The sequence below is a fragment of the Drosophila santomea genome, chromosome 3R (assembly GCF_016746245.2).
Source record: "Drosophila santomea strain STO CAGO 1482 chromosome 3R, Prin_Dsan_1.1, whole genome shotgun sequence".
In the NCBI taxonomy this organism is placed as follows: domain Eukaryota; kingdom Metazoa; phylum Arthropoda; class Insecta; order Diptera; family Drosophilidae; genus Drosophila; species Drosophila santomea.
The window spans coordinates 17,053,042-17,076,014 of record NC_053019.2 but is presented as its reverse complement, the minus strand read 5'-3'; the positions used below and the strand labels follow the sequence as shown (position 1 = coordinate 17,076,014).

The following is a 22,973-nucleotide window of genomic DNA, read 5'->3' as shown; positions in this document are numbered from 1 at the left end:
AATTTTCAATTTCCATTTGATAGCTCGGGTTTCGAACAATAAAACAAACTATAGACAATGGTCCCGTAGACAAAAGTGCATTTTAAGTCGGTCTAGTAACCTCGTCGCCTATCGTCGTCATCAATATTTACATATCGCTCTGGGACACTCAACTGATCTGCAAAAACCACCAAGATAAACAATACTTTTGTATCAATTTAAACGGAACGTTTGATTGTCCACTTGGCAACCATGAATAGCTTTAGATGTCTTTTACATACTTACAATTGCAATGCTAGTAAAACATAACATATTTTATATTTTATCACTTTAATGATAATCTAGTTATTTAAAGAAATGAATGTACAAAATAGAAATGCTAATGATTAGTTCCCTGAAAATTATTTTATTTACAAGTCTTGGCACGCAAAATTCATAGAAATTCAAGAAAAATCTAAGATCAAATTCAATAATTTTTTTAAATATTTTGTTTGTTCTTAAATCATATTAAATACATAATTTAAGTGATCGTTTTTATAAGGCATCATTATTTATAAGGCAAATGATCGAAATAATATGGTTACAGCTTGACTAACTTGTTTACAACGATTGCGGATTTTTTTTTGTCGTATGTGTATCACCCATTGTTAGGGTTTCCTCTCGCTCGACGTTGGAGTGGAGTCCACAGAGTAAGGTTAATACAAAAGCCCACTTGCCACCACCAAGCAGATGAATCCGAACAACCTCTTCGCCACGCATAACAAATGTTTTATGACCCCTGCACTGTTGCAACTGTGTTGGCTGCTGTTTCACGATTTGTTTCCGATTATAAACAAGTTGGAGCCGTGGATTGGTATAAAAGAGCCGGTGCCCGGTTGACCCATCATCACAGCACCAAGAAACTCGGACAGCGAGGGAGCATTCGGCCAAAGACAGCTAACCAGCAGAGAGACACCCACCCAAGCGGCAGCATGAAGATATTTGTGGTGCGTTGGCCCTTCGATTGGATTACCTCATGCTATACCATGCTATGGATTACAAGGGATTATAATGATTGCTTCTCTTTCAGACGGTTCTCATGGGCGCCATGTGCCTCAGTCTCAGTCAGGCGGACATCAGCTTGACCCAGGCGGGATACAACTACCGCATCCAGCAGCAGCAGCAGCAGCATCAGCAGCAGCCTCCCATTGTGGCCCACCTGTTGAACCAGCAGCTGCAGCAGCAGCTCCAGCCGCAGCAATCCTCGCATCCGGTGCTTCCCCCCCTCCCACTGCCCTACCTCCCGCCCGCTGGTCACCTCCATTCTGCCCAGCCTGCCGTTCGTCCCACATCCGGATCATTCCCCATGCCCGCCGGTTTCCCCGTCAACTTCCAGACCGCGCCCATCCAGCAGCAGCGCCGCGCTCGTCCGCGTGTGAGGATTCCCAAGCGTCCCATTGTGACCAAAAACTTTTTCATTCACTCGGCGCCCGAGGAGTCCGAGGATGAGGTCCAGGACGAGCTGAACCAGTTGGCCCAGCAGCCTCGCAACCATTACAATGTGCTCTTCGTCAAGACGCCGGCTCAGACCAACCGCGCGGCGGCTCTTAACTTGGCCAAGACGCTCAAGCAGGAGAAGACCGTGGTCTATGTGCTGGCCAAGAAGACGAGCGCCGCCGATCTGCAGGATGCCATTGCCGAGGCGCCGCAGCAGATCAACAAGCCGGAGGTGTTCTTCATCAAGTACCGCACCCCCGAGGAGGCACTCAATGCCCAGCGGCAGATTCAGTCGCAGTACGACACTTTGGGAGGCAGTTCCACCATCACCGACGAGGGAGTCGCGCCCATCACCTCGGTGGTTGGCTCCTTGGATCCCCCAGAGGAGGAGGAGGAGGAGCTGCAGCAGCCGCAGCAGCAGCAGCAGCTTCATTCAGAGGGACACTTTGTGGAGAACGGTGCTGGAAATTCTGGCGTTGGTCCCATTGGCAATCATTATCTGCCCGCGAACCAGTTCTAAGTATTCTTCATTGCTCGTCACATCCAGATCTAGTTAGCTGTCATCAAAACCGCCTAGTTTTAAGTGTTTGCCAATGTAACCCAAACCCGTATTAAATTAGATTGTTTTCAAAAACTTGAAAAGTAAAATAGGTTATCTTTTCAATTGAACTAAATATTTTTAAGGCAATGAAAAGTATGTTCTAGAGAACCACTTTCAGAATTTGCACTTCAGCTTTGCCGGCTTATCCGTCGAAGGTGGACAATCTCCGAGTACCTCCCTCATTTGGACAAAGGACTGCGCCAGCAACTTGGCAAACTTTAGGTGATCAGTGGCCAGACAACGACGCCAGGCGGATATGGCCAAAATGATGTCATGTTCACGGGGATTGTAGCAGCATGCGTATCCATCTTCTGCAGAGGGTCCATATCCCATGAAGGCGTCATATTTGGTGGCCACCTGCGACGTGGACATTCGAAAGTGTGTGGACTTCACATACCCTGGCGATGCAAAGAACTCCGGAACGGGTAGGCAATTCTCCACCGCCATTTGTCGAAGTCCAAAGAGGTGGCGGTCGACACCCTTGCCCACAAGAGCCAGCTTGGCATACATCTGGTGGCACATCACTGCCTCACGAATCGTATGAGCCTTCTCCTCAGCCGGGGAACTCACATCGTCCATGGCGAGACAAAAGGCCAGGGATTCATTGGAGCACGAACGTATGGTTTCGGTTCTGCCGCCATCAAAGATGCGCAAGTGCGCGGACTCGTATTGAGCAGCTGGCTCGGAGTGCAATTTAAAGAAGGCCAACTGTAGGGCCATCTGAATATAGCTATCTGGACCGAGGCGCTGTTTCTTGATATAATCCTTGCCGTAGCCATCGAACTTAAGAACCTTCATTTGAAGGTCCCGGACAAGTTTGTCCACGTTCTTTTGCGCGATTATCAACCACTGCTCCACGCACTTGCTCACCTCGCAGAACTTTATTTTCCGCGCTGGAGTAAAGTCCTCCGATCCGCATTCCCCGTAACTCGGGTCATCCTTCATCTTCTTCACCACATAGTCCATCATCATGGCGATCGGTTGACCCTCCGCCGGCGAGTGCTCATAGGTGAATCCAACGTTTCCATTCGGGTTCACCACCAACTGAATCGTCTTATCCATCCAGCGGTTGGCGCTGTTGCACTGGCTGCCCTTTCCATGGATCAGCGAGAGGACCAGTTCCTCGGCACCTCGACCTTCCTTTGGGCTGGTACACTCGTCCAGGGACACCGTGAACATGGCATTCTGAATGGTTTTCAAGGCATCCGTATTACGGGGCGTATTCGATAGGTGTTCATAGGCCTCGGCCCAGTTGTCTCTCGAATCGGTGGTCAGAATGCCATAAGGAACTCCCCGTTCTGTTTCCTTGGCCATTATTTTCTCTAGTTGAGCAGCCAGACATGGTGCACTTATTAGTTTTCCTTCCTTGTCGTATATTTTCAGTTGGTAGAAGTGATTCAGGTAGATGACCACCACATAATCAGAGCACGGATTGTAGACGATGTCGTCCGTAAACCTTTTCGGTATCCGGCATGTGCCGAACACTTTGCCAAACTGGCTGTTGTCCAACTCGTTCTTGCCCATTTTCACAATCGGAATCTTCTTGGCGTGCACCAAGTCATTGAACTCACCCAATCCGAAGATAACTCTCGACGTGTAGTCCACAAATTGGTGGGCATTTTCAAAGTTTTGCTTGGGAAAGGTCATGCCGGGACTGGAGAAGCAGGTCACCGGCGACCGGAACTGCAAGTAGGCAACCTTCAGCCAGCGATGGGCTAACCAGTTCTTTTCCTGACCACCAACTTCCTCTAGGAGATTTTGTAACTCTTCACCCTGCCCATTCTGGAAGTCGTGAGTAATCTTCTCCTGCTCTTTAAATTCCTCGGGTGTCAGCAATGGTTTTACGGTGATCATAAAGCGGTTCAGGGTTTCTTCGAGCGGTAAGACATGATACTTCAGAAGGTTGGGCTGATCGGATGTGGAACTATCCTTGCTGCTGCTAAGACGGGCAGTTAGCACTTTTTTTGCAAACGCATTTCGAGTCTGTTGCAGAAGCGAAATCCTTGCGAAACTCCAGAGAACCCTTCCATTGTCACGGAACTTCATATCGCCGTTGGCGGTTCTCTAGAAATACCCTCAAAGGTGCTATAAGCACTCTACTCGTGTTCTAAATAACTGTATAATTTGTACGATTTTTTACAAAATAAATTCCATTTGTTACAGTAAATTCCCAGTGTGCATTGATCAGCACGTTAAATAAATTAATTCGAAATATATACTTTAATGTAAGCAGGACTACACGAACTTATAAAATGTGTACAAATTAATTTCTTTCCTTTATATTTCCAAAATTTTAATGAATTGTGTAATGTTTTATTTGCAGGGAAATTCCTCTATCTATTCTCTATTTTCATCCAGATCTTGTCACTAATCCTGGGGAGTAACAATCTCCTCCTGGAGATCCTCAGAGCTGTCCGTTTTGGACAGACTTAGGTGAGTGCGTATAAAGTCGTGATAATAAGCAATTGAAGCGTGAGCATCTGTACAAAATAGTAATGACAGTTAATATGTATTTTAGTAACTTTAAATCACTCTTACCTGGATAACCTTTAGCACAGGGCATTCCCCAGTTGACCAGAGCCACAAGTTTGCCATTGTGCACCAGAGGACCACCGGAATCGCCATGACAAGCTCCGCGTCCCTTGTCATTGAAGGTGCAGACGTGGCCGATGTCCACCCGAGTGCTATTGTCGTGGGCAGCGCGACACTGCTCGAAGGGCACATAGTTGACCTCCAGACTCTGCAGACGGGCTGGGACATCGCCGCCCAAGGAGAGAGTTCCCCAGCCGGTCAAAAGGAGACGGGATCCTGGAACCAAGGCCTCGTGATCCAGTTCCACCGGTTGGGTGGCATTGTCAAACACAATCGATTCATTCAGATGCAGTAGCGCTATATCGTTGCGATACTTGCGTGGTGCATAGTTGCTATGCTCCACAATCCTGTCGGGATAGTAATACTTGGTGCCATTTTGATGCAGATCCTGTGTGCCTGTTAGGACTCGAAATGCCGTCGCCTGTCTGCCTCTTGTACAGTGAGCCGCCGTTATAATCCACCGCTCATCTATAATAGCACCGCCACAGGAATGAGCTCCACTTCCGATTCCCTGAAGGGAAATCTGGTAGGGAGCCAGCCCCTCGGCGGCTTCCTCCCCGCCCACAATGCGATTCTTGGTATACTGGGGCGGATAAAGGATCTGACTTGTGGCACCCGAAGTGAACAGAACCAGTGGCACCCAAATGAGCAACATAATGCCTGCTTGCTCTTTGAATTACTGAATTTCGTTGCCCCTTGGTAAATGTTTCTTATAGGTAAGTTGCGCTTTGAAATTAGGAATTAAGTCACGTTCCAAAGCCAATATCTAGTTGTAAGAGTCCAGCTGAGTGAAGAGCCCTTCTTTCTAGGCAAACAAGGTTGTTCTGACAAGTACGACTTGCACTTCATTTACATAATAGGAACTTGAAAAGGTAGATAGATTGGGTGCGAGTTGGGTACGATGTTAAAGACTTGCTCAATAAGGAACATCTAACATTTGTGTAATCAAAGTAATCTCTCAATGAGCTCCATTTAATTATCTTTTAATTTGAGAACCTGCTGGAAAACTACTTAAGTATTGTTTATTTCCATGACCAATCACACTGTGAGTCTAATCTCTAAATTAAGTAATGCCACAGGCGATAGTCCATACTTCCTGATATCCCACTTCTTCCTAACTGGCGCTTGTTTGTGTGTTGACTCAGTTCTGGGAACTAAATATCACGATGGATCATACGAATGACTGGGCTTTTGGAGTTATCTGGACAGCATGGGGTCAGTGGGTCTATCAATATTGCACTTTTTAAAAGTGCCAAAATGAAACTGCCGTGTTGAAAACCATGATATACATACAAGTTTTGTTTTTAACTGAAGCGCAATTGTTCATTTATTTGTTCATAAATATTTTATGATATCTTTGATATCTTAGTGATTAAATTTACAGTCTAATTTGATCAATTTGCAGAAGCCATTAAATGACAGCTGCTATTTTTGTTCGCTTTTTGGCTTTTGGACCCCATCTGGTGACTTTTGGACCTTTAGCACGCGGTACCAGAGTCTGTCATCATCTGTTCGATCCAATCGTGGTAGTAGGCGACCGAGCCGAAAACATCCGGATAGCCAATGGCACATGCCTCACCCCAGTTGACCACGCCGACGAGGGTTTGGTTGGCATCCACCAAGGGTCCGCCGGAATCGCCATGACAGGATCCCTCGCCCTCCTGGGTGAAGGTGCACACATGTCCTTCGCTCAGCCAGTTGGCGTTTCGCACTCGGGCCAGGCAATTGTCGTGCTCGATGTAGTTCAGATCGATCTTCTGCAGCTGGGTGGAGTACCTGCCCCAGGTCTTGGTGCTGCCCCATCCCGTCAGTGTCAGCTTATCTCCCGCCTTCGGCAGTGATCCCTTACTGGCCAGTTTAATGGGTTGAGTTAGGGCATCGTAGACAATGGGCTTAGCCGTGTGGATCAACGCTATGTCATTGTGATAGGCCGGCTTGTCGTGACTGCAATGAATCTTCGATCCATCTACCAGATACTCCGCTCCTGGTTTCGTATAGTCCAATGTGCCGGTGACAATCTTCAGGTACTGAATGGGCCACTCCATGCAATGGGCGGCGGTGAGGATCCATTCTGGTGAAATAATACTGCCACCACACACATGCTCGCCAAAGGTGTTCATGATGGACACCTGGTAGGGAGCGAATCCAGAGGGGGAATCGACGCCTCCAATCACCCGGGTCTCGGGCTTAACGTGGCCCAAGTGATGATTTAACTGGTGTCGACGATGGATCTTACCGCTTTTCGCCGAACACTGAGACAGGATCACCAAAACACCGATCAGTACTAGCCACTTCATGTTGCTTCAATTATGTGTTTTAATTAATTGCAACTTTTTTAATGTTGTGTTGTGTTTGAGTTCCGTAAGCGGTTTGTCCACTTTTTGGCACCTAAATTGCTTTTATAGCCCTGTGCGAAATTTCCTTATCACTCGAAGAGTTTCTTTTGAATATTTTTTTGCGATAAGAGACTCAGTTCGGGGGAAGCTTCGATAATGACAATTTCCATAGGGCCTATATAATACCTGATAGGGGGGAATTCTACCGCCATTTGGACTGGGAGTGATAGACAACTAGCACACGACCGTAGCAAGATTACTCATACGCAATGGGGACGGACTTTGTGACTGCTCGAGTTGTGCTAGGCAGATCTTCAGACGCAGCCGGCTGATAATCGGGTCGTAATCGGATGGAAGTTTACTCAAATTTCGCCTGGAATAATTGCGAAATGATTGAAGGCCCCTGGAAGGTACTGAAGTTGGCATACCCTTAGGGAAGACATGTTAAATAAGAAAGTAGTACAATTGTAAACAAATATAATAGGATATACAAATTTAAATCGATAACTTAGGTAATGAAAACCATACATATTTTTTTTATCAAGCAATTTATCAAGCAAAAAAAAATATTGCATAGAAATGGTGCGGCTTATCAAGGCTCGGTAGTGTATTATATTGTTTCTGAAAAACCAGTTGATTTTTATGGCTTCAATGAAATTTTGACGTTTCATTTATCACCCACAATTACAACAATTGGCAGACGTCTGGACAAGGGATTATCAAGATTTCAAGTTAATCAATTGTTTCACATACTGAATTTTGGACTTTGACATAATTTGGGAGACTATGTATCTTTTGGAACATCCCTGAAACTACTCAAAATGCAGACCACAATTTTTACACTATTTTATTGAATGAGTGTATCTTTCGGCTACTAAAATATTGGATAACAAATCTTGCAATTTTTAGGAATTAGGAAATAGCACAGCCGTTGATCGTGGATATAATCCAGCTGTAGTAAAAGCTAATGCGCGCGAAAACATCGGGGAATCCATAGCCACATGGAACACCCCAGTTACCAATGCCCACCAAGCGTCCACGGCTGTCCACGATGGGTCCTCCGGTATCCCCATGACAGGCTCCGGCTCCCACATTTCCCACGGCACAAAGGTGACCCACATCCAGATCTGGACTACCGCCGTAGGTGGAATTGCACTTTTCCGGGGCGACATAGGTCACATCCAATTGACGCAGTTCCCACGAGAGGTCTCCACCCACCTCCGTGCTGCCGTATCCGTATATGGTCAGCTTTTCTCCATCTGTCAAATCCTCCAAGGGAGTCATTGTGATATTCTGTGTCACATCATCGTAATCGAAAAGAGTTTTCGTCTTGATCAGGGCAATGTCGTTATGGTACATCGGATTGTCGAAGTTGCAGTGTATGATGATATCCTCCACGGCGTATATCCAGCCCGCCGATCCCCAGTTATTATAGGTGGTGGTCACCACCTGCACATTGTTTTTTCGTAATCCAGCCAAGCAACTGCCTGCGGTGACGACATGCCGATCGTCGATGATGCTGCCGCCACAGAGGTGGTTACTAAAAAGAGTTTCATAAAGGTTACTTAAGATAATAAAATTATATTTCCTAAAAAAAAGTAATATAACTTCTATGCTAATTCGACAGGACTTGCTACTAATAGCTCTCAATATAGAAAGAAAATCCTTGTTCACCATAGATTAGTTCAAATGAGGATAAGTTGATTACCCATAGGCGTTTTGGATCGAGACTAGGTAGGGTGCCGCCAGGACATCGGACTCTTGTCCTCCAACGATTCGGGAGCTAAATTTATTCGCGGCTTGGGGAATTTCTGAGGTGGAAGCTCGACGACGTAGACTAGCCTCCGAAAAGGATAACGCCAAAAGGACGAGGACGAGTAAAGAGACCGCTATGGATTGGTAAGTCATCTTGGGCGAACAGCTGAAATTGGACTAATTGCAAAGTAGTGCAGCTGGAAAGCAACTAAGCGCCAATAAACGATATTCAATATACGATATTAGATATTTTGCGTGATATTAATGAGCCGCCATAAAGGTAGTGCAATCTCAATCATGGTCAGCCTGAACAAAACCCACGAATTCTCCCCTCGTAAAAATCCCATATCTTTTTATATGTCAGCAATCCAATCATGTTTTCTGCTGTACTTGCCCGTACTTACACTTAGGTGAAAATTTACGTCAAAATGGTTTTCGTATGACTGGCAATAATTATTTGTATACCCGTTAGTCGTAGAATAAAAGAGGTATACTGGATTCGTTTAATATGTAATAGGCATGTCCATGTCCGTTCGTCCGTCCGTTTGTCTGTCCGCCCGTATAAACGTCGAGATCTCAGGAACTATAAAACCTAGAACGTTAAGAATAGGCATGCAGATTCCAAAGAAAATTAACAATTTTATTTTTTCATTTTATTTTCTTCAAAAATCTTGATATTTCACAGTCGCGCTTTCACTAGCTGAGTAATGGGTATCTGATAATCGGGGAACTCGACTATTGCTTTCCTTCTTGTTTGTTTACCTAAAACAAAATTAGGTAATATACCATAAAATTAATTATTTAACTAATTTTTCGTTGTATATTGAGCCATCTGCATTTGTTAAAAAGATATAGTCAATAATTCACCAACTTCGAGGCTTTATAATTCGAAAATAGTGTGAAAGGGGCATTTTCAAAGTAAACAAACCCGCAGCGTTGCCAGACGCTGCTCCTAAGAACCCAGTGGCCACTCTGCCCTCTATTTACTAACAAAATTACCTGTTCTTGGCCGCACTTGCAAATCAATTAAGCCACCATAAATGGCAATGCAATAAATAATTGTGCGCTTAACTAATGACCCATCGATAAACGGAGTTGTTAAGTACTGCGACGAGCAGAATAGCGAACAGCTGGCTCAGACGGAGACGGAGACACATTCCGATGCACTTTCTCCCGAAGAAAACCCGTCGAGCGGCTTATTTGACATCCATTTCGATATCAATACAGAGAAATAGAGAGAAATAGCGAGAAATAGAGGCCACAGCAACAGCCACCTGTGTAGCGACAACAGCCGCTGAGCTGCAACAACAACAACGAAAAGTTGATTGCCATCGTCTTGGCCACTTTATTGGGCATTATAGCAGCAGTCAGTCACATACCGCCCGTTCTCGAGTTCGCCACGATTTCTTAAACTGTTTGCGTTTGCAGAGCACAGCACTCCAAAGAATTTGAAATTTGCATATCTAGAACCGGAGAGGTATATGCAGAGATTCAGACTGGGCGTAGCATGTTCAGCGAACTGAGTCAGCCGCCTTGAAATTCTGCGCTAAAAGTGAGTTTCAGAAGATACCAGTTGTGACTCGAATTTCTAATGCCTTAAGTGGATCATTTAGCAAAACAGGATGGCTTCGATTGTGGAGAAAGTGCGTCGCATTTTGGATTCAAAAGATCTGGGCGACATCACTACGGAACTCTGTGACTTTTCTCTAAAGGAACAGAATGCCACCGCCGAGGCCCAGGGTGTACAGCCCTCATCTGCATCCGATTTTGTGCCCATTCTTGGCCAGACAGTCACCTATATTGTGGCCTGTGTGTTGATCAACGAGCACGATGAGCTGCTTATGATCGAGGAGGCCAAACAGAGCTGCGCCGGTGAGTAGAGTATTCCAGATATTCAAAACCACAACTTAAGAACCAGCTAACGTTGCACTCTATTGATCAGGCAAGTGGTACTTACCCGCCGGTCGCATGGAAAGGGGCGAATCCATCACGGAGGCAGCCGCCCGGGAAGTTTTCGAAGAGACTGGTCTGAATGCCGAGCTGACCACTTTACTAGCGGTGGAGGCCGCCGGTGGCTCTTGGTTCCGCTTTGTACTCACTGGACGCATCACAGGCGGGCGACTCAAAACTCCGGCGGATGCAGACGCCGAATCCATTCAGGCGAGATGGGTGCGTAACCCCAAGGAAGTGCCGCTTCGAGCCAATGACATACTGAGTATAATTGAGATTGGAAGAGCCTATCATGAGGGGCAAAAGATTGTCATTAGCCCTTCACCCTGGCACGGAAGCATACTGCCCACACGCTTCTCCCACAAACGAAACTATCTGCGGGTTCTTGCTGTAGCCAGAAAGCGAGCACACAACTCTTTAAACATCCTGGTCAGCGAAAAGAACGCCCACCACTTTCCTACCGTGGAACTGCATCCGAATCGCAGCCTGCACTCTACGCTGCGCAAGTTCATGATTGAGATTTTTGGCGCGGAGCTGCCACAGCATCGACCACATGGCCTACTAAGCGTGGAACACTTGCCGTCGGAACAGGAGAACACTGATGGAATATGCCTAAATCTGCTTGTGGCTTTCCGGCCGCCACTCGAGGAAATCTCGCTGATCGGCAAATGCATTTGGCAGGAACTGGGCGCACCACTTGACGAGATGCTGGGACGCATTGTCAGCAGCAAGAACGCATCCATTCCGCTAAATGTGGTGCGCTGAAGGCCTTAACTAGAGTAATCTGTCCTTATTTATGGTGCAAGCAATCTATCCGTTGTTAGTTGCAATTAAAGATAGCTGATGTCTGCCAGATGTCTGACTGTAAGGCAAATATGTTTCCCCTCTTTGGTGCTAAATAGTGCATTACTTAGATAAGTCTCTGCGAGTCTGTCATTAAACTCCTAGAAGTAATCTTAACTACTAAACCCATTTCCGTTCCTTGGTGAAAGATCTAATCTGAAGTTGACTTCTTTGCGTAGCGTAATCTATCTCTAGTGATTTACTTAGAAAATTGTTTACTATTATATAGTACCAATTAAAATATTTATGTTTTCACACGAACTAAATAATTCCAATTTTTTATCTCATCCAGTTTAGTTACGATTTAAATGGGAACTTTAAATAGACACTTCATATTTATTTCAATATTTAAAACAAGCTGTATAATTTCTATAGCCACTTACCGATTACGGGTATAAAGTGTATATAAAATGCTTTCTTGGAATATGTCACGAAACTAGAAACTATTGCAACAGCCGACTAGGGAACAATGGGAACAGAGACAAATACACGAGTGGGTTTTTTGGGAGTAGGATGAACTAAGTAACTAAGTCGCCAAGCCGCCTGCTGAGTTACACCCACACCTTATTAAACAGATCCATGAAGGAGTCGTAGATCATGAAGGTGATAGCCACATCCAGGCACACACGACCCAATCTTGGCACGGTGCCCTTGTAGAAGGCGGCGGGACCTTCGTTCTTCAAGATCTCCAGCGCACAATGCGCAGTGTTCTTGTATTTCGAAGCTTCCAAACCCTGCATCCTGGTCTTGACCACATCAAGCGGCGTGTTGCCGAACACCGAGGCCGCTCCGGCGATAGCTCCAAACGCTCCCACCACCAGCTTGGGCACTGGCTTCGTGTGATCGTCACCCTTGTACAAATCCTTAAGAGACTCCAGTACGAAGAAGCGGATAGCCTGGTTGGAGCCCTGCTTCAGGATCGTGGGCGTAAGGCCTTTGTAGATACCAGAGATGCCCTCCGCCTTGATGATCTGTCCCACTCCATGGGCGAATCCCTTGAACTTGGGATTGGCGCTGCGCTGATCGTTTATGAACTTCACCTTGATCGTCTCCATCGGGGTTACTGCAACGATGGCCTCACAGACGCCAGCGCCCAAGCCGCAAAGCAACTTTCCGGAGTTGCTTAGCTGTCCACGGGAGTCCACGGCTTTCGATTTCAGGAATTCAAAAGCACCGAATCTAAAAGTAAATTAAAATATGTTTTAATCAGCAAAGCTTAAACTACAACTGTGAGTAATATAACTTACCTCGCGGCTGACTTGGGAATGCTGCCATAGACGAGCACACTGAGACCACGGTAGAGACCGAAGAATCCACGCTCCCCCACCGTCTTCTTGACGCAATCGAAGATGCCATTGTACTTCTTCCCCGCTCCCTTCTCGTCCAGCTGCAACTGTGTCTTCACATACTCGGTGGGATAGGTGATGCAGATCTCGATGCCGCCCGTAATGCCGCCGGCAACAATGCCCTTGAGGCCGACCTGACCGCTGGCCGCAGCCGCCGCTCCTTGCTCCTTCATCCACGGACGCCGGCGGTACGGGCTGACAAGGGACGCGATGGCGGAGCGATCCATGCTGACTGGGTGTGTGGTGTGGAATTAGCTGCAAGAGAGAAGGAAAATGTATTTACTGTACTTGGCGATAAGCAATTCTTGTCTCCCCCGTAATTCCAGCTGATTTGTGGTCGATTGAAAGTTATTTATATCTTATTGTTATTGACGGATCAAAATAGACTCCGTTCTGCGTGGGTGTAGCGGTTTCCAAAACATTCCCTGACATTTATATATTAAATATTCCCTATCATCAGTTTAAACTATCTAACTATATTTATGATGTACAAACGCGACTCTATACGAATCTATATCGACCTTAATTTCCGTATCAAGTGTTTGCTCAAGTGCAGTTCTGCTCTATTACTTATGCAATTTCCAAGGGAAAAGAATTCGAATTGAAGAGCAGATGGCTCAAGAGGCTCCATTTTAATGGTAGTAATCAGTGCTATTATCATAGGTAATTTCCATTGTGCCCAGCTCTCTTTTCTCCCTAAACATATTCATTTGTCGCCAGAAATTTCACCTTGGGGACAAGGTTCAAAACAAACTGGAAACGAAGAATCGACAAACTAACACAAACAGAGCGAAAAACCAAATGTTCGAAAATCTCAATACTGATTACTTAAGATCGGGTGATATAGTCTGGGGCGCTTTGAGTGGGAGCGGTACTATATCAATATCAGCAGGCTTGTTTGGTTCGCTCTTTGCACTTGACAAATTAATATTGTTTCAGAGCGATTACATAACTTTGGCATGAGCATAAATTAGAATCGCACACAATTATAAGTTCATAATTATTCATTTAATGCCATTGCTTAAGCCACTTTTCGTATCGGTCTGGAAATCTGGATAAACATAAACAATGCCCCCTGATAAGTCGGCACTGGAAAGTGTGTACCGACATCCACTCACACCCACAAGCGGTTGATTAAGCTCCACACCCACACACTCAAATCGCACTGTGGTCTGGCAAAATTGCAATTAATATCTGCCCATGGAGCTTGGCTATCGGATTTAGTTCTCTTCTACTCACGTTAGAATACAAAAAACCGAATAATTATAATTTTGAAATGCCCAGACAGCGGTGAGGTGAAGTGGCCAGAGAGCACGGCGATCGTGGACAGCGGTTGAATCTCAACTGATCGGGGGCTACGAAAAAATTCCAATTTCCAATCGACGAGCGAAAGCGGTACAGTGCACTCTGGAACTAACGGACTTTGGGTGGTGAGATCCACCAGTCAGCAGTCTGAACAACTCCATCTAATCATTTTTAACATTAAAAGCTCTTCCTAAACATCAAACTTTTGGGGTACAGGCATCAAATCGATATAACGGGCACTCTGCTCTTAACAGTTCACTGCATCAGGGGCGCACTGTAATTCCAATGGTTGGCGTTTTGTAAACATCAGCATTTCAGCGGTATCCACTCTCCCCGCGCTCAGTAATGTACACAGAGAAATATTCATATTTCTTAGTTCAATTTGGAAAAACTCACTGAAATTAAACAGAACAGAAATGATGATTATTCCTAAAAAAAAACTATATATGCTTCGGTCCTAACATTAATTGGCTATTCAGAGATTTCTATTGCATTGGTATTGATATTTTCTTATCGTGTGTGTTTTGATCACTTTAAAGAGTCTAAATAATAATTTTTTCTGTGCAGAGAGTGAGTGGAAAGAAATAGCGCCAAAGTAACGTTTTTTTTTGCTGACAGCGCAGTGCAGATCTCTCTCTATCCCTCTCTACAATCGGAAACCCGTTTGTCCAGCAACAACAAAGTGGACAGAGCTTTAGAGGCGGACTGGAAAAGCTCTGGAAAGAACAATGCAAAGAACATTTGAGTTTGTATTTTGATGTTTGGGACGCCGCAAAGTAGACCAACTATTTTTCCTCAGCGATTACACAATAAGCTCACACTGGGGCACCCTCTCAGCCCGAGAGGCTTGATTGCCGCCATTCTGGCGGATAAAGACGTTTGGGAGGTGGCACTTGGTATCATTGTCAACACGATGAAGCGTGTCCGTAAGGACGAGATTGCCAACAGAAGCGGGAATTCTACCACAAACCTTGACTACCTTGACTAAAGAGTCAAGGAAAGAAGAGAGAGTGTTTATTTATTTCACATCCTGCTCACCGATGAAATACATCGACTGGCAGTTCCGGTGACCTTGAGAAGGACAGGAGTGAGAGCGGATGAGGTTTTTGTTTAGTACGTAGGAATGACTCTACTTGGAGGGTCATGAATCGTGCATGCCATCTACGTAACGGTAGTTTGTATGTTTAGAAGATTTCATTTTCCTGCCGTATACACAATACACAAAAAAAAAAAACAACAACGCGATTGTTACATCCAGGTTATCAGAGCATTAAGTGCTACACCAATATAATCGATATCGGTGCTTTAGCTTTTTAATGTATAGGGCCCAATTGACCAACAATTATGTGTTTACTATCTTTCGACTGACGTCACTCGGCGGCAAGGGATACACGTATGTAGTTCTGACACTAAATAGGTCGCCAAGCCGCCTGCTAGGTTACACCCACACCTTGTTGAACAGATCCATGAATGAGTCGTAAATCATGAAGGTGATTGCCACATCCAGGCACACACGACCCAATCTTGGCACGGTGCCCTTGTAGAAGGCGACGGGACCTTCGTTCTTCATAATCTCATATGCACAATGGGCAGTGTTCTTGTATTTCGATGCTTCCAAGCCCTGCATCCTCGTCTTGATCACATCCAGAGGCGTGTTGCCGAACACCGAGGCTGCTCCGGCAATAACTCCAAACACTCCCACCAACAGCTTGGGCACTGACTTCGTGTGATCGTCACCCTTGTACCATTCCCTAAGAGACTCCAGTACTAAGAAGCGGATGGCCTGGTTGGTGCCCTGCTTCAGAACTGTGGCCGTAAGGCCCTTGTAGATACCAGAGATGCCCTCCGCCTTGATGATCTGGCCCACTCCGTGGATGAATCCCTTGAACTTGGGATTGGCGCTGCGCCGATCGTTTATGAACTTCACCTTGATGGTCTCCATGGGGGTTACTGCAACGATGGCCTCACAGACGCCAGCGCCCAAGCCGCAAAGCATCTTTCCGGAGTTGCTTAATTGTCCACGAGAGTCCGCGGCTTTCGATCTCAAGAATTCAAAAGCACCAAATCTGAAAGAAAATTAAAATAGGTTTCCATGTGATTTAATATAGTATATTGTATATTATATGTATAGTATTACATATACATATACTAAAGGTAATATAACTTACCTCGCGGCTGACTTGGGAATGCTGCCATAGACGAGCACACTGAGACCACGGTAGAGACCGAAGAATCCACGCTCCCCCACCGTCTTCTTGACGCAATCGAAGATGCCAGTGTACTTCTTCGCCGCTCCCTTCTCGTCCAGCTGCAACTGTGTCTTCACATACTCGGTGGGATAGGTGATGCAGATCTCGATGCCGCCCGTAATGCCGCCGGCGATAATGCCCTTGAGGCCGACCTGAGCGCTGGACGGAGCCGCCGCTCCTTGCTCCGTCATCCACGGACGCCGGCGGTACGGGCTGACAAGGGGCGCGAAGGCGGTGCGATCCATGCTGACTGGGTGTGAGGTGGGGTATTTACTGTACTTGGCGATAAGCAATTTCAAAGGGGAAAAAAATTTCACTTGAAGAGCAGATGGCTCCAGTGACTCCAATTCAGTGGTAGTAGTCAGTGCTATTATCATATGTTATTTTTATGGTGGCAAGCTCTCTTTTCCTCCTAAACTTATTCATTTATGGCCAGAAATTTCACCTTGGGGACACGGTTCACAACAAACTGGAAACGAAGAATCGACAAACTAACACAAACAGAGCGAAACCCCAAATGTTCGAAAATTTCAATAAAATCTCTGGAACTAACAGACTTTGGATGGCGAGATCCAACCGTCAGCAGTCTGAACAACTCTATCCAATCATGTTCCAAATAACAGACGTTTGGGGTACAGGTATAAAATCAGCAAACCGAGCACGCTGTTCGCTACAGTTCACCGCACCAGGGGCGCACTGTAATTCCAATGGTTGGCGTTTTGTAAACAACCGCACTTCAGCGGCATCCACTCTAACCGCGCTCAGTAATGTACACAGAAAGATATTCATATTTCCTAGTTTAATTTGAAAAGTATCACAGAAATTGAACAGAAAAGAAATGATCATTAGAACCTATGTATATCAGATCAAGAGTGAGCGCCAAAGTGGACAGAGCTTTTGGGGCGGACTAAAAAAGCTCTGCTGAAGAACAATGCGAAGAACATTTGACGTTGTATTTCGATGTTTGGGACGCCGCAAAGTAGACAAACTTTTTTTCCTCAGCGATTACACAATGAGTTCACACACACGCACGCACACAACGCGCGTTGCTTACGCACACCCACACCCACGCGGTTGTTACATCCAGGTTATCAGAGCATTTAGTGCTAAAGCAATAAAATCGATATCGATGCTTTGGCTGTTTAATTTATAACGCACAATTGACCAACAATTAAGTGTTTACTATTTACCGACTGTCGCCACTAGACGTCATGTGGATACACGTAGTCTCAACGCTGCCGGCAAACGGCGAATGTTAACAAAAAAACCCGGCGAAAGTGTGGCCGTGCTGCCAACTGTGCGCTGATAACGTCTGCGCCTGCGCTAGCCCCCAAATGCAGCAGATGCCACCCACACTTGTGGCACGCAATTGGAACAAACCCCATTCACATGCAAATGAATCGCAGCGGAAACGCGCGGGCGGAACATCCTCATCCTAAAAGCAAATCAGAGCAGTTTGAATATCCATTCAGACATGTCGCTCTTCCCATTTACAGTAGAACTTCAATAACTGATACCGAAACTGGCACATCTACTGACTGCTTTTGATAATCTCGATCCCAGTGGCCAATCAAAATATGAAAACTTTTGGATTCCCAAAGTTAACGATAAACCAAGCTAAAATAGTTCGCCTCACAGAGGAGCAACTGCCCCATTTAGTTTTTCGCCATAGGTGCAAAAAGCACTTTAGTTGCATACTCACAAAACCGTTAATTTGTGTAATAGTTAGGAAAAGGCCAAAATATTAATTTAGAACTAAAACAAAGATAATTTTGATTGGTGGCTCTAAGCACACATTTCGTCATTAACCGTAACCGTAAATGCAAATATGAAAGTCGAATATTTTAAAAGCACTTCATGTAATAGTTTATTCAAATGCATTCGGAAATAGGTCCCCGAGTTCAGGGAGTGTTTTCCACATACACCGACTGCTGGTGTACGGGTGCGATTATAAATGAACATTGGGCAGAGCGTGCAATTCCATTTGGTTTGGTTTAGTTCACTGTTAGTCAACAAGAATATTGGCTATCTGAGTTAGTTTCAATGCATGTAGTCGTATGAATATAGTTATAGATTTTTAGATCAGTCTCTTAGACGCTCTTGTAGACGCGCACGCACTTCACGCTGCCGATGGTGAGGGTCTGTGGAGGGTAGGGATTGGATCAGTTAGGTGGGGGTTGTAATATATATAGAGGGTATGGAAAGCGCTTACGGTGATCAGCTCGTTGTCGTTGAACTCGCGGACGATGGTTGTGGGCTTGTCGCCCTTCTGCTCCTGCGTCAGCTTGTTGCCATCCAGGGTGATGATGCTCTTCACGTTGCGACCGTCCAGGGTCTCCTCGTCGAACTCAACGCCCAGCTTGAAGCTGATGGCGGACGTCTTGAAGGTGGAGGTGGTGGTCAGGGTGTAGGTATCGCCCTCCAAGGTCACCTCCACGGTGGGGCTCAGGCTGTTGCCCATCTTGCGCGTCACCAGACCGACGCCTGCAAGTAGAAAGGCAAACAGAAATCCAAGAAATGAGTAAAATTCGTGAGATGGGAATGTAAGAAAATCAAAAATCGCACCAAAAGATGAATTATGGGCAGACTGCACATAATTGAATTAGCCCAACTAAGTTGAGGACCCCAAAGCGGTCACAATGCAAATCATATCACATTTAATTAAAAATAATAAAGCAGAGTCATGAAGTTCCCTGCAGACTCCGCTGGAACGTCAAAAGTCGTGCTCAAGGTTAACGAACAATGCGGGCCGTCGTCTCCTCCGCTGTCTCCGCGCTTATCAATTGGCAAGCCCCCTCCAAGTAAGTACATATATGTATATATGTATATATATAGATCTGACGAAGCACCACCTTATCTCGGTGCAGCATCCCATATGCATGTACATATATGTGGACATGCTGATTGTAGGGCATTAGGCTTTAGAAAATATATATTTTTCGACAAATATGAGTATATTCAATACAATTTGACTTGCTAAGTGCTAAATTTTTGAATCGTAAACCGTTGAAGAGCTGATTATTGTCATCGAAAGATAAGAAAAGCAATGCAATCATTAAAAGATAACTTCTAATGGTTGTTAGGAATCAATCGTGCTTAAGTACTCGCATTTGTCATTTAATTTTATTTGACTTGTAAGTACTAAAATGCATATAGCAGCACGTAGCTGTATGAGTAATTTTGCATTAATATTTTTCGAATTTTAAGTATAAAGTTGTACAAAAGAAACAGTGAATCAAGAACAATGTATGAATCACTGTACTAATCAAATGTGCCAGCAAATAGGGCATACAATTTTCCCCTGGTCTGTATTATTTCTAATTTAGAACATTGTGCGGACATCAAACCAACAAGAGGTCCAATCAATTATGTTCAATTATGTATGGACCACCACCGCCAGCTTGTACTTTTGTCCAGTGCCCTCAAGTCAAGTGTCAACTGTCGTGGCGCGATAAGTCGCCAAGTTCCCACTCATGGGAACCCATCAACTGTACCAGAGATCGATTATATGCATCGTATATGACAGGGGAACCTTGAATAGATTAGACTGGCCTGCAATTACGAACCGTGGTCTATGGGTCTATGATAGGGGTGGCTGCCCAAAGTGCAAAATCCGTAATCGCGCCTAATTATCGTGACTTCTGCCACATTGTATATATGTACATATGTACGTACATAAATGGGCATATAGTTTATCGCATTTATATACCACAGCTGCTGATAAGTGCGGCGAGGCCCCAACGACAGGTTGTTTTGGATTTGTTTGGGCTTGAAAACTGAGAAGTACGTGGCTCTCAGACCAAGTCTAGCATTAAAACCGAAACCGCAAAGTGTGTAGGCGAAAAGTTCTAACGAACTGGGGTCTGGTAAATAAATCTGGACGCGACATCTCCGGTTTCCAAATGCTTCCAGTTCCTCTGGCGCGACCCCATATAGGCGTCTAGACGGCAACCGAAAGTATCGATCAGTTTTAGTGGCACTATATAGTCGAATCACGATTACAATACAAAATTGCACTTTGTTTCGGTAAGAGAATCGTGAACCATTATGTCCTATAGTTTATATCTTGTGCTTTATTGTTGCTTAAAGTGACAGCCTGGCCAAAGATCGCTGCTATAAAGTTTGTAGTATAGTGCAAAGTTCAGTGCGATACTTTCTCCCAAAATCTAGTACACAAATAGACGACACCTGTCGCAAAAGCTAATGTCACCATGATGATGATGTCGGTCCCATGGAAAGCAGACGGAGCTGACTCAAAAAGGGGAGCAAAGTTCAGGCCCCACACTTAATTAGTTTTTTGGGTTTATGACTACCGTAGATGAGCTTTTACGGATTTTCTACTTCTTGCCCTCCGATTCGCAACTGTAAAGTTGAGATAAAGGGTGAGGTGAAAAAACTGGAGCACGTTTTTATTGCTGCATCTCTTTCCCTGAGCATCTCTTTCTATGGTCCTGTTCTCTATTGATTTTTATCTCATTCAATGAGGTGCGAATTTATGAAGAAGGTAAGATTTCGAATAGTAGGGAAAACCTTTAATAATCAAGTTCATTCATTCATTTATCTTTCGTTGATATAACTTTTTTTCGCAAGGGATTTACTTTTTCCCTCTCCTTTGCCCATGAAACTTTTTGCACACTAGTGCGAAAAATGCCGGCCGGTCGATTTTCGGTGGCGTGTTTTTGGCTTTTTTTTTCTCTCCCCCCGCTCTCACTCACACTCTCTCGAGCAAATTGACTTGGATTGCTATTTTCGATGCACTGCGAATTAGTTTTGGCAACTTACCCAGCTCCTTCATGTACTCATCGAAGTTCTCGGACTTGTCCAGCTTGTACTTCTTGCCAACGAAAGACATTTTTGGAGTATTTGGTCTGTGTTCTGCACAAGATGTTCACTTTTGAAATTTTCTGAGCGAATGAAAAGCTCTGCGGCGTGCCGGCTCTTATATACTTTCGCGTAGCGGCTTCAGCGTTGCCAGATGCAAGTTTATACCCTCTCGCGCTATTCGCTCTCGCTCTGTGGCACGGCTGCTTTTGCATGTTTCCATTTTGTTTGTTTGTTTTCGGATGCTTGTGAGAATAAGCGGAAACATTTAATGATGTGGCATCGGCTGAGCATCGGATTACCAGATGCAAAGCCAAGTACAGCCGCCAAGGTATCGAAATGTCGGCGCCAAGCTTACACATCGCAGCTTTCTTAGGCGCTCTCCAAAACATATTAACGGTTCTAAACGGGCCGCCCCTCTGCGTATTGGTAATGGATCGGACGTGTTACTGCCGCCCAGCGTCTGCCCCTCCCCCCGGGCACCTAAGCACCTTCACCTTGGCGCGATCAATTGGCTGCAGCCTTAATTGGTTCAAAGGCACCGGTCTAATAACGAACGCCACATTGTCAGGGTGACAATAAAACTGCAGTAGGGTATAGGTATCGCATCATACAGCCAAAACTTTGCACCTTTTTTCGGCGAACTTTAAACTGTTCTGCATATTGGGAATTTCTCATTATTTGCAGCCTAGACAATCTAACTTTGTGCTTCAAATATACCATCGATAATTACTCAAGTTTAAAATATTTAAATACGTTTTTGAAAACGTTGTGGCTTTGATTTAATCAAGATTTAATTTTGAATAAAATGTATTTACAGATTTTATGGTTCGTAATTCACGTTTCTGAGTCTCGACAGTTATTAGTAGACAGTTTTCTGTGGGTCAGTGGCACCATTAAAAGAATCTCCAGAGCTTCTAAGTGCTGATGTGCATGTGTATAAATAACTTTCGACACGATTCGTTTATATTCTGGTTATGAATATCTTTTGATAAGTCGCCGGTGAATTGTAATCTAATCGAGGACTTCCTTCCACCCATGGTCAGGCGGCAATGCAATATTGAGATTACCCACGATCTCCACAAGCCTGTCCATCCCATGGGAGGCCGCACCTACATATATATACACACATACATATGTACATATGTACATGCATACCCACTTTGTTTGTTGCTATGCGTTATCTTATTAATTCAATTACCAGTCCGTGCTGCCGCACCCCCTCGTAAATCAGCGGGTGCTGATTATTGCATTGATCGTCATAAATAAAGAGTTTATTTATGCATACCATATAAGATAACGTATATTATTTATACACCTATACTAATATTAAGCTTTACCTTAACAATCTCAAATATTTTTTCAATAGGCTTTAAGCAAGCCATTCTCTTGATAATTTTAAAAGTAACGACTGTAAAACGACATCTTTGGTGCAGCATACTTTTAGTCTCCCGGAAAATTGTAAAGCCCAAAACTATGCAATATAAAATTGTAATTTCAATCCGAACTACATCAACCAACAGCTGCGGTCAAAAAAATAGTGTGATACTTTATTAAATTTACAATTTATTAAATGAACAAATTAATTGGATTTGTAATGGAATTGAGAAAATAATGAGTAAAGATTTTTTACTCGAACGCCTTTATTATTAATACTTGGACTGCAACAACTATTATCTGATCCGAACATTTTAACCACAAAGTCTACGCTATGTACTCT

General features: G+C 44.7%; 9 protein-coding genes and 1 long non-coding RNA gene across 12 annotated transcripts; 3 read left to right on the top strand and 7 right to left on the bottom strand.

Moving 5' to 3' along the window:
- The first annotated feature begins 581 nt into the window (after positions 1-581).
- Positions 582-1,982, top strand: LOC120454473 (histone-lysine N-methyltransferase 2D). The gene is made up of 2 exons (XM_039639805.2): positions 582-965; positions 1,049-1,982. The coding sequence occupies exons 1-2, from the start codon at positions 744-746 to the stop codon at positions 1,973-1,975; spliced, it is 1,149 nt and encodes a 382-aa protein (XP_039495739.1). The 5' UTR covers positions 582-743; the 3' UTR covers positions 1,976-1,982.
- Positions 1,983-2,090: 108 nt separating this feature from the next.
- On the bottom strand, positions 2,091-4,235 carry LOC120454472 (carnitine O-acetyltransferase). Its single transcript, XM_039639803.2, has one exon. It carries the CDS (start codon positions 4,100-4,102, stop codon positions 2,171-2,173), a length of 1,932 nt encoding a protein of 643 aa, XP_039495737.1. The 5' UTR covers positions 4,103-4,235; the 3' UTR covers positions 2,091-2,170.
- Positions 4,236-4,423: 188 nt separating this feature from the next.
- LOC120454478 (chymotrypsin-2) lies at positions 4,424-5,359 on the bottom strand. Its single transcript, XM_039639811.2, has 2 exons — positions 4,595-5,359; positions 4,424-4,536 (listed from the first exon to the last, which is right to left on the bottom strand). Exons 1-2 carry the CDS (start codon positions 5,301-5,303, stop codon positions 4,424-4,426), a joined length of 822 nt encoding a protein of 273 aa, XP_039495745.1. The 5' UTR covers positions 5,304-5,359.
- On the top strand, positions 4,943-8,029 carry LOC120454481. 2 transcript variants are annotated; one of them, XR_005616621.1, is made up of 3 exons: positions 4,943-5,082; positions 5,137-5,364; positions 7,894-8,029. It is a non-coding gene; the product is annotated as an uncharacterized LOC120454481 (long non-coding RNA). The 2 variants fall into 2 exon arrangements; XR_005616622.1 differs by having other exon boundaries at positions 4,965-5,087.
- On the bottom strand, positions 5,964-7,037 carry LOC120454479 (chymotrypsin-2). The gene has a single exon (XM_039639813.2). The coding sequence runs from the start codon at positions 6,943-6,945 to the stop codon at positions 6,127-6,129; it is 819 nt and encodes a 272-aa protein (XP_039495747.1). The 5' UTR covers positions 6,946-7,037; the 3' UTR covers positions 5,964-6,126.
- On the bottom strand, positions 7,818-8,929 carry LOC120454477 (chymotrypsin-2). The gene is made up of 2 exons (XM_039639810.2): positions 8,693-8,929; positions 7,818-8,524 (listed from the first exon to the last, which is right to left on the bottom strand). The coding sequence occupies exons 1-2, from the start codon at positions 8,890-8,892 to the stop codon at positions 7,897-7,899; spliced, it is 828 nt and encodes a 275-aa protein (XP_039495744.1). The 5' UTR covers positions 8,893-8,929; the 3' UTR covers positions 7,818-7,896.
- A 776-nt stretch (positions 8,930-9,705) lies between these two features.
- LOC120454474 (8-oxo-dGDP phosphatase NUDT18) lies at positions 9,706-11,630 on the top strand. Of its 2 annotated transcripts, XM_039639806.1 has the most exons (3): positions 9,706-10,291; positions 10,353-10,611; positions 10,682-11,630. In XM_039639806.1, the coding sequence occupies exons 2-3, from the start codon at positions 10,362-10,364 to the stop codon at positions 11,452-11,454; spliced, it is 1,023 nt and encodes a 340-aa protein (XP_039495740.1). In that variant the 5' UTR covers positions 9,706-10,291; positions 10,353-10,361; the 3' UTR covers positions 11,455-11,630. The 2 variants fall into 2 exon arrangements, with proteins under 2 accessions (XP_039495740.1, XP_039495741.1); XM_039639807.1 differs by having other exon boundaries at positions 9,706-10,611.
- Positions 11,631-11,848: 218 nt separating this feature from the next.
- Positions 11,849-14,245, bottom strand: LOC120454475 (putative tricarboxylate transport protein, mitochondrial). The gene is made up of 3 exons (XM_039639808.1): positions 14,118-14,245; positions 12,780-13,133; positions 11,849-12,711 (listed from the first exon to the last, which is right to left on the bottom strand). The coding sequence occupies exons 2-3, from the start codon at positions 13,103-13,105 to the stop codon at positions 12,084-12,086; spliced, it is 954 nt and encodes a 317-aa protein (XP_039495742.1). The 5' UTR covers positions 13,106-13,133; positions 14,118-14,245; the 3' UTR covers positions 11,849-12,083.
- Positions 14,246-15,436: 1,191 nt separating this feature from the next.
- On the bottom strand, positions 15,437-18,240 carry LOC120454476 (putative tricarboxylate transport protein, mitochondrial). Its single transcript, XM_039639809.1, has 3 exons — positions 18,135-18,240; positions 16,352-16,682; positions 15,437-16,249 (listed from the first exon to the last, which is right to left on the bottom strand). The coding sequence occupies exons 2-3, from the start codon at positions 16,675-16,677 to the stop codon at positions 15,622-15,624; spliced, it is 954 nt and encodes a 317-aa protein (XP_039495743.1). The 5' UTR covers positions 16,678-16,682; positions 18,135-18,240; the 3' UTR covers positions 15,437-15,621.
- A 34-nt stretch (positions 18,241-18,274) lies between these two features.
- Positions 18,275-21,368, bottom strand: LOC120454480 (fatty acid-binding protein, muscle). Its single transcript, XM_039639814.2, has 3 exons — positions 21,215-21,368; positions 18,645-18,916; positions 18,275-18,573 (listed from the first exon to the last, which is right to left on the bottom strand). Exons 1-3 carry the CDS (start codon positions 21,282-21,284, stop codon positions 18,523-18,525), a joined length of 393 nt encoding a protein of 130 aa, XP_039495748.1. The 5' UTR covers positions 21,285-21,368; the 3' UTR covers positions 18,275-18,522.
- Positions 21,369-22,973: the final 1,605 nt, after the last annotated feature.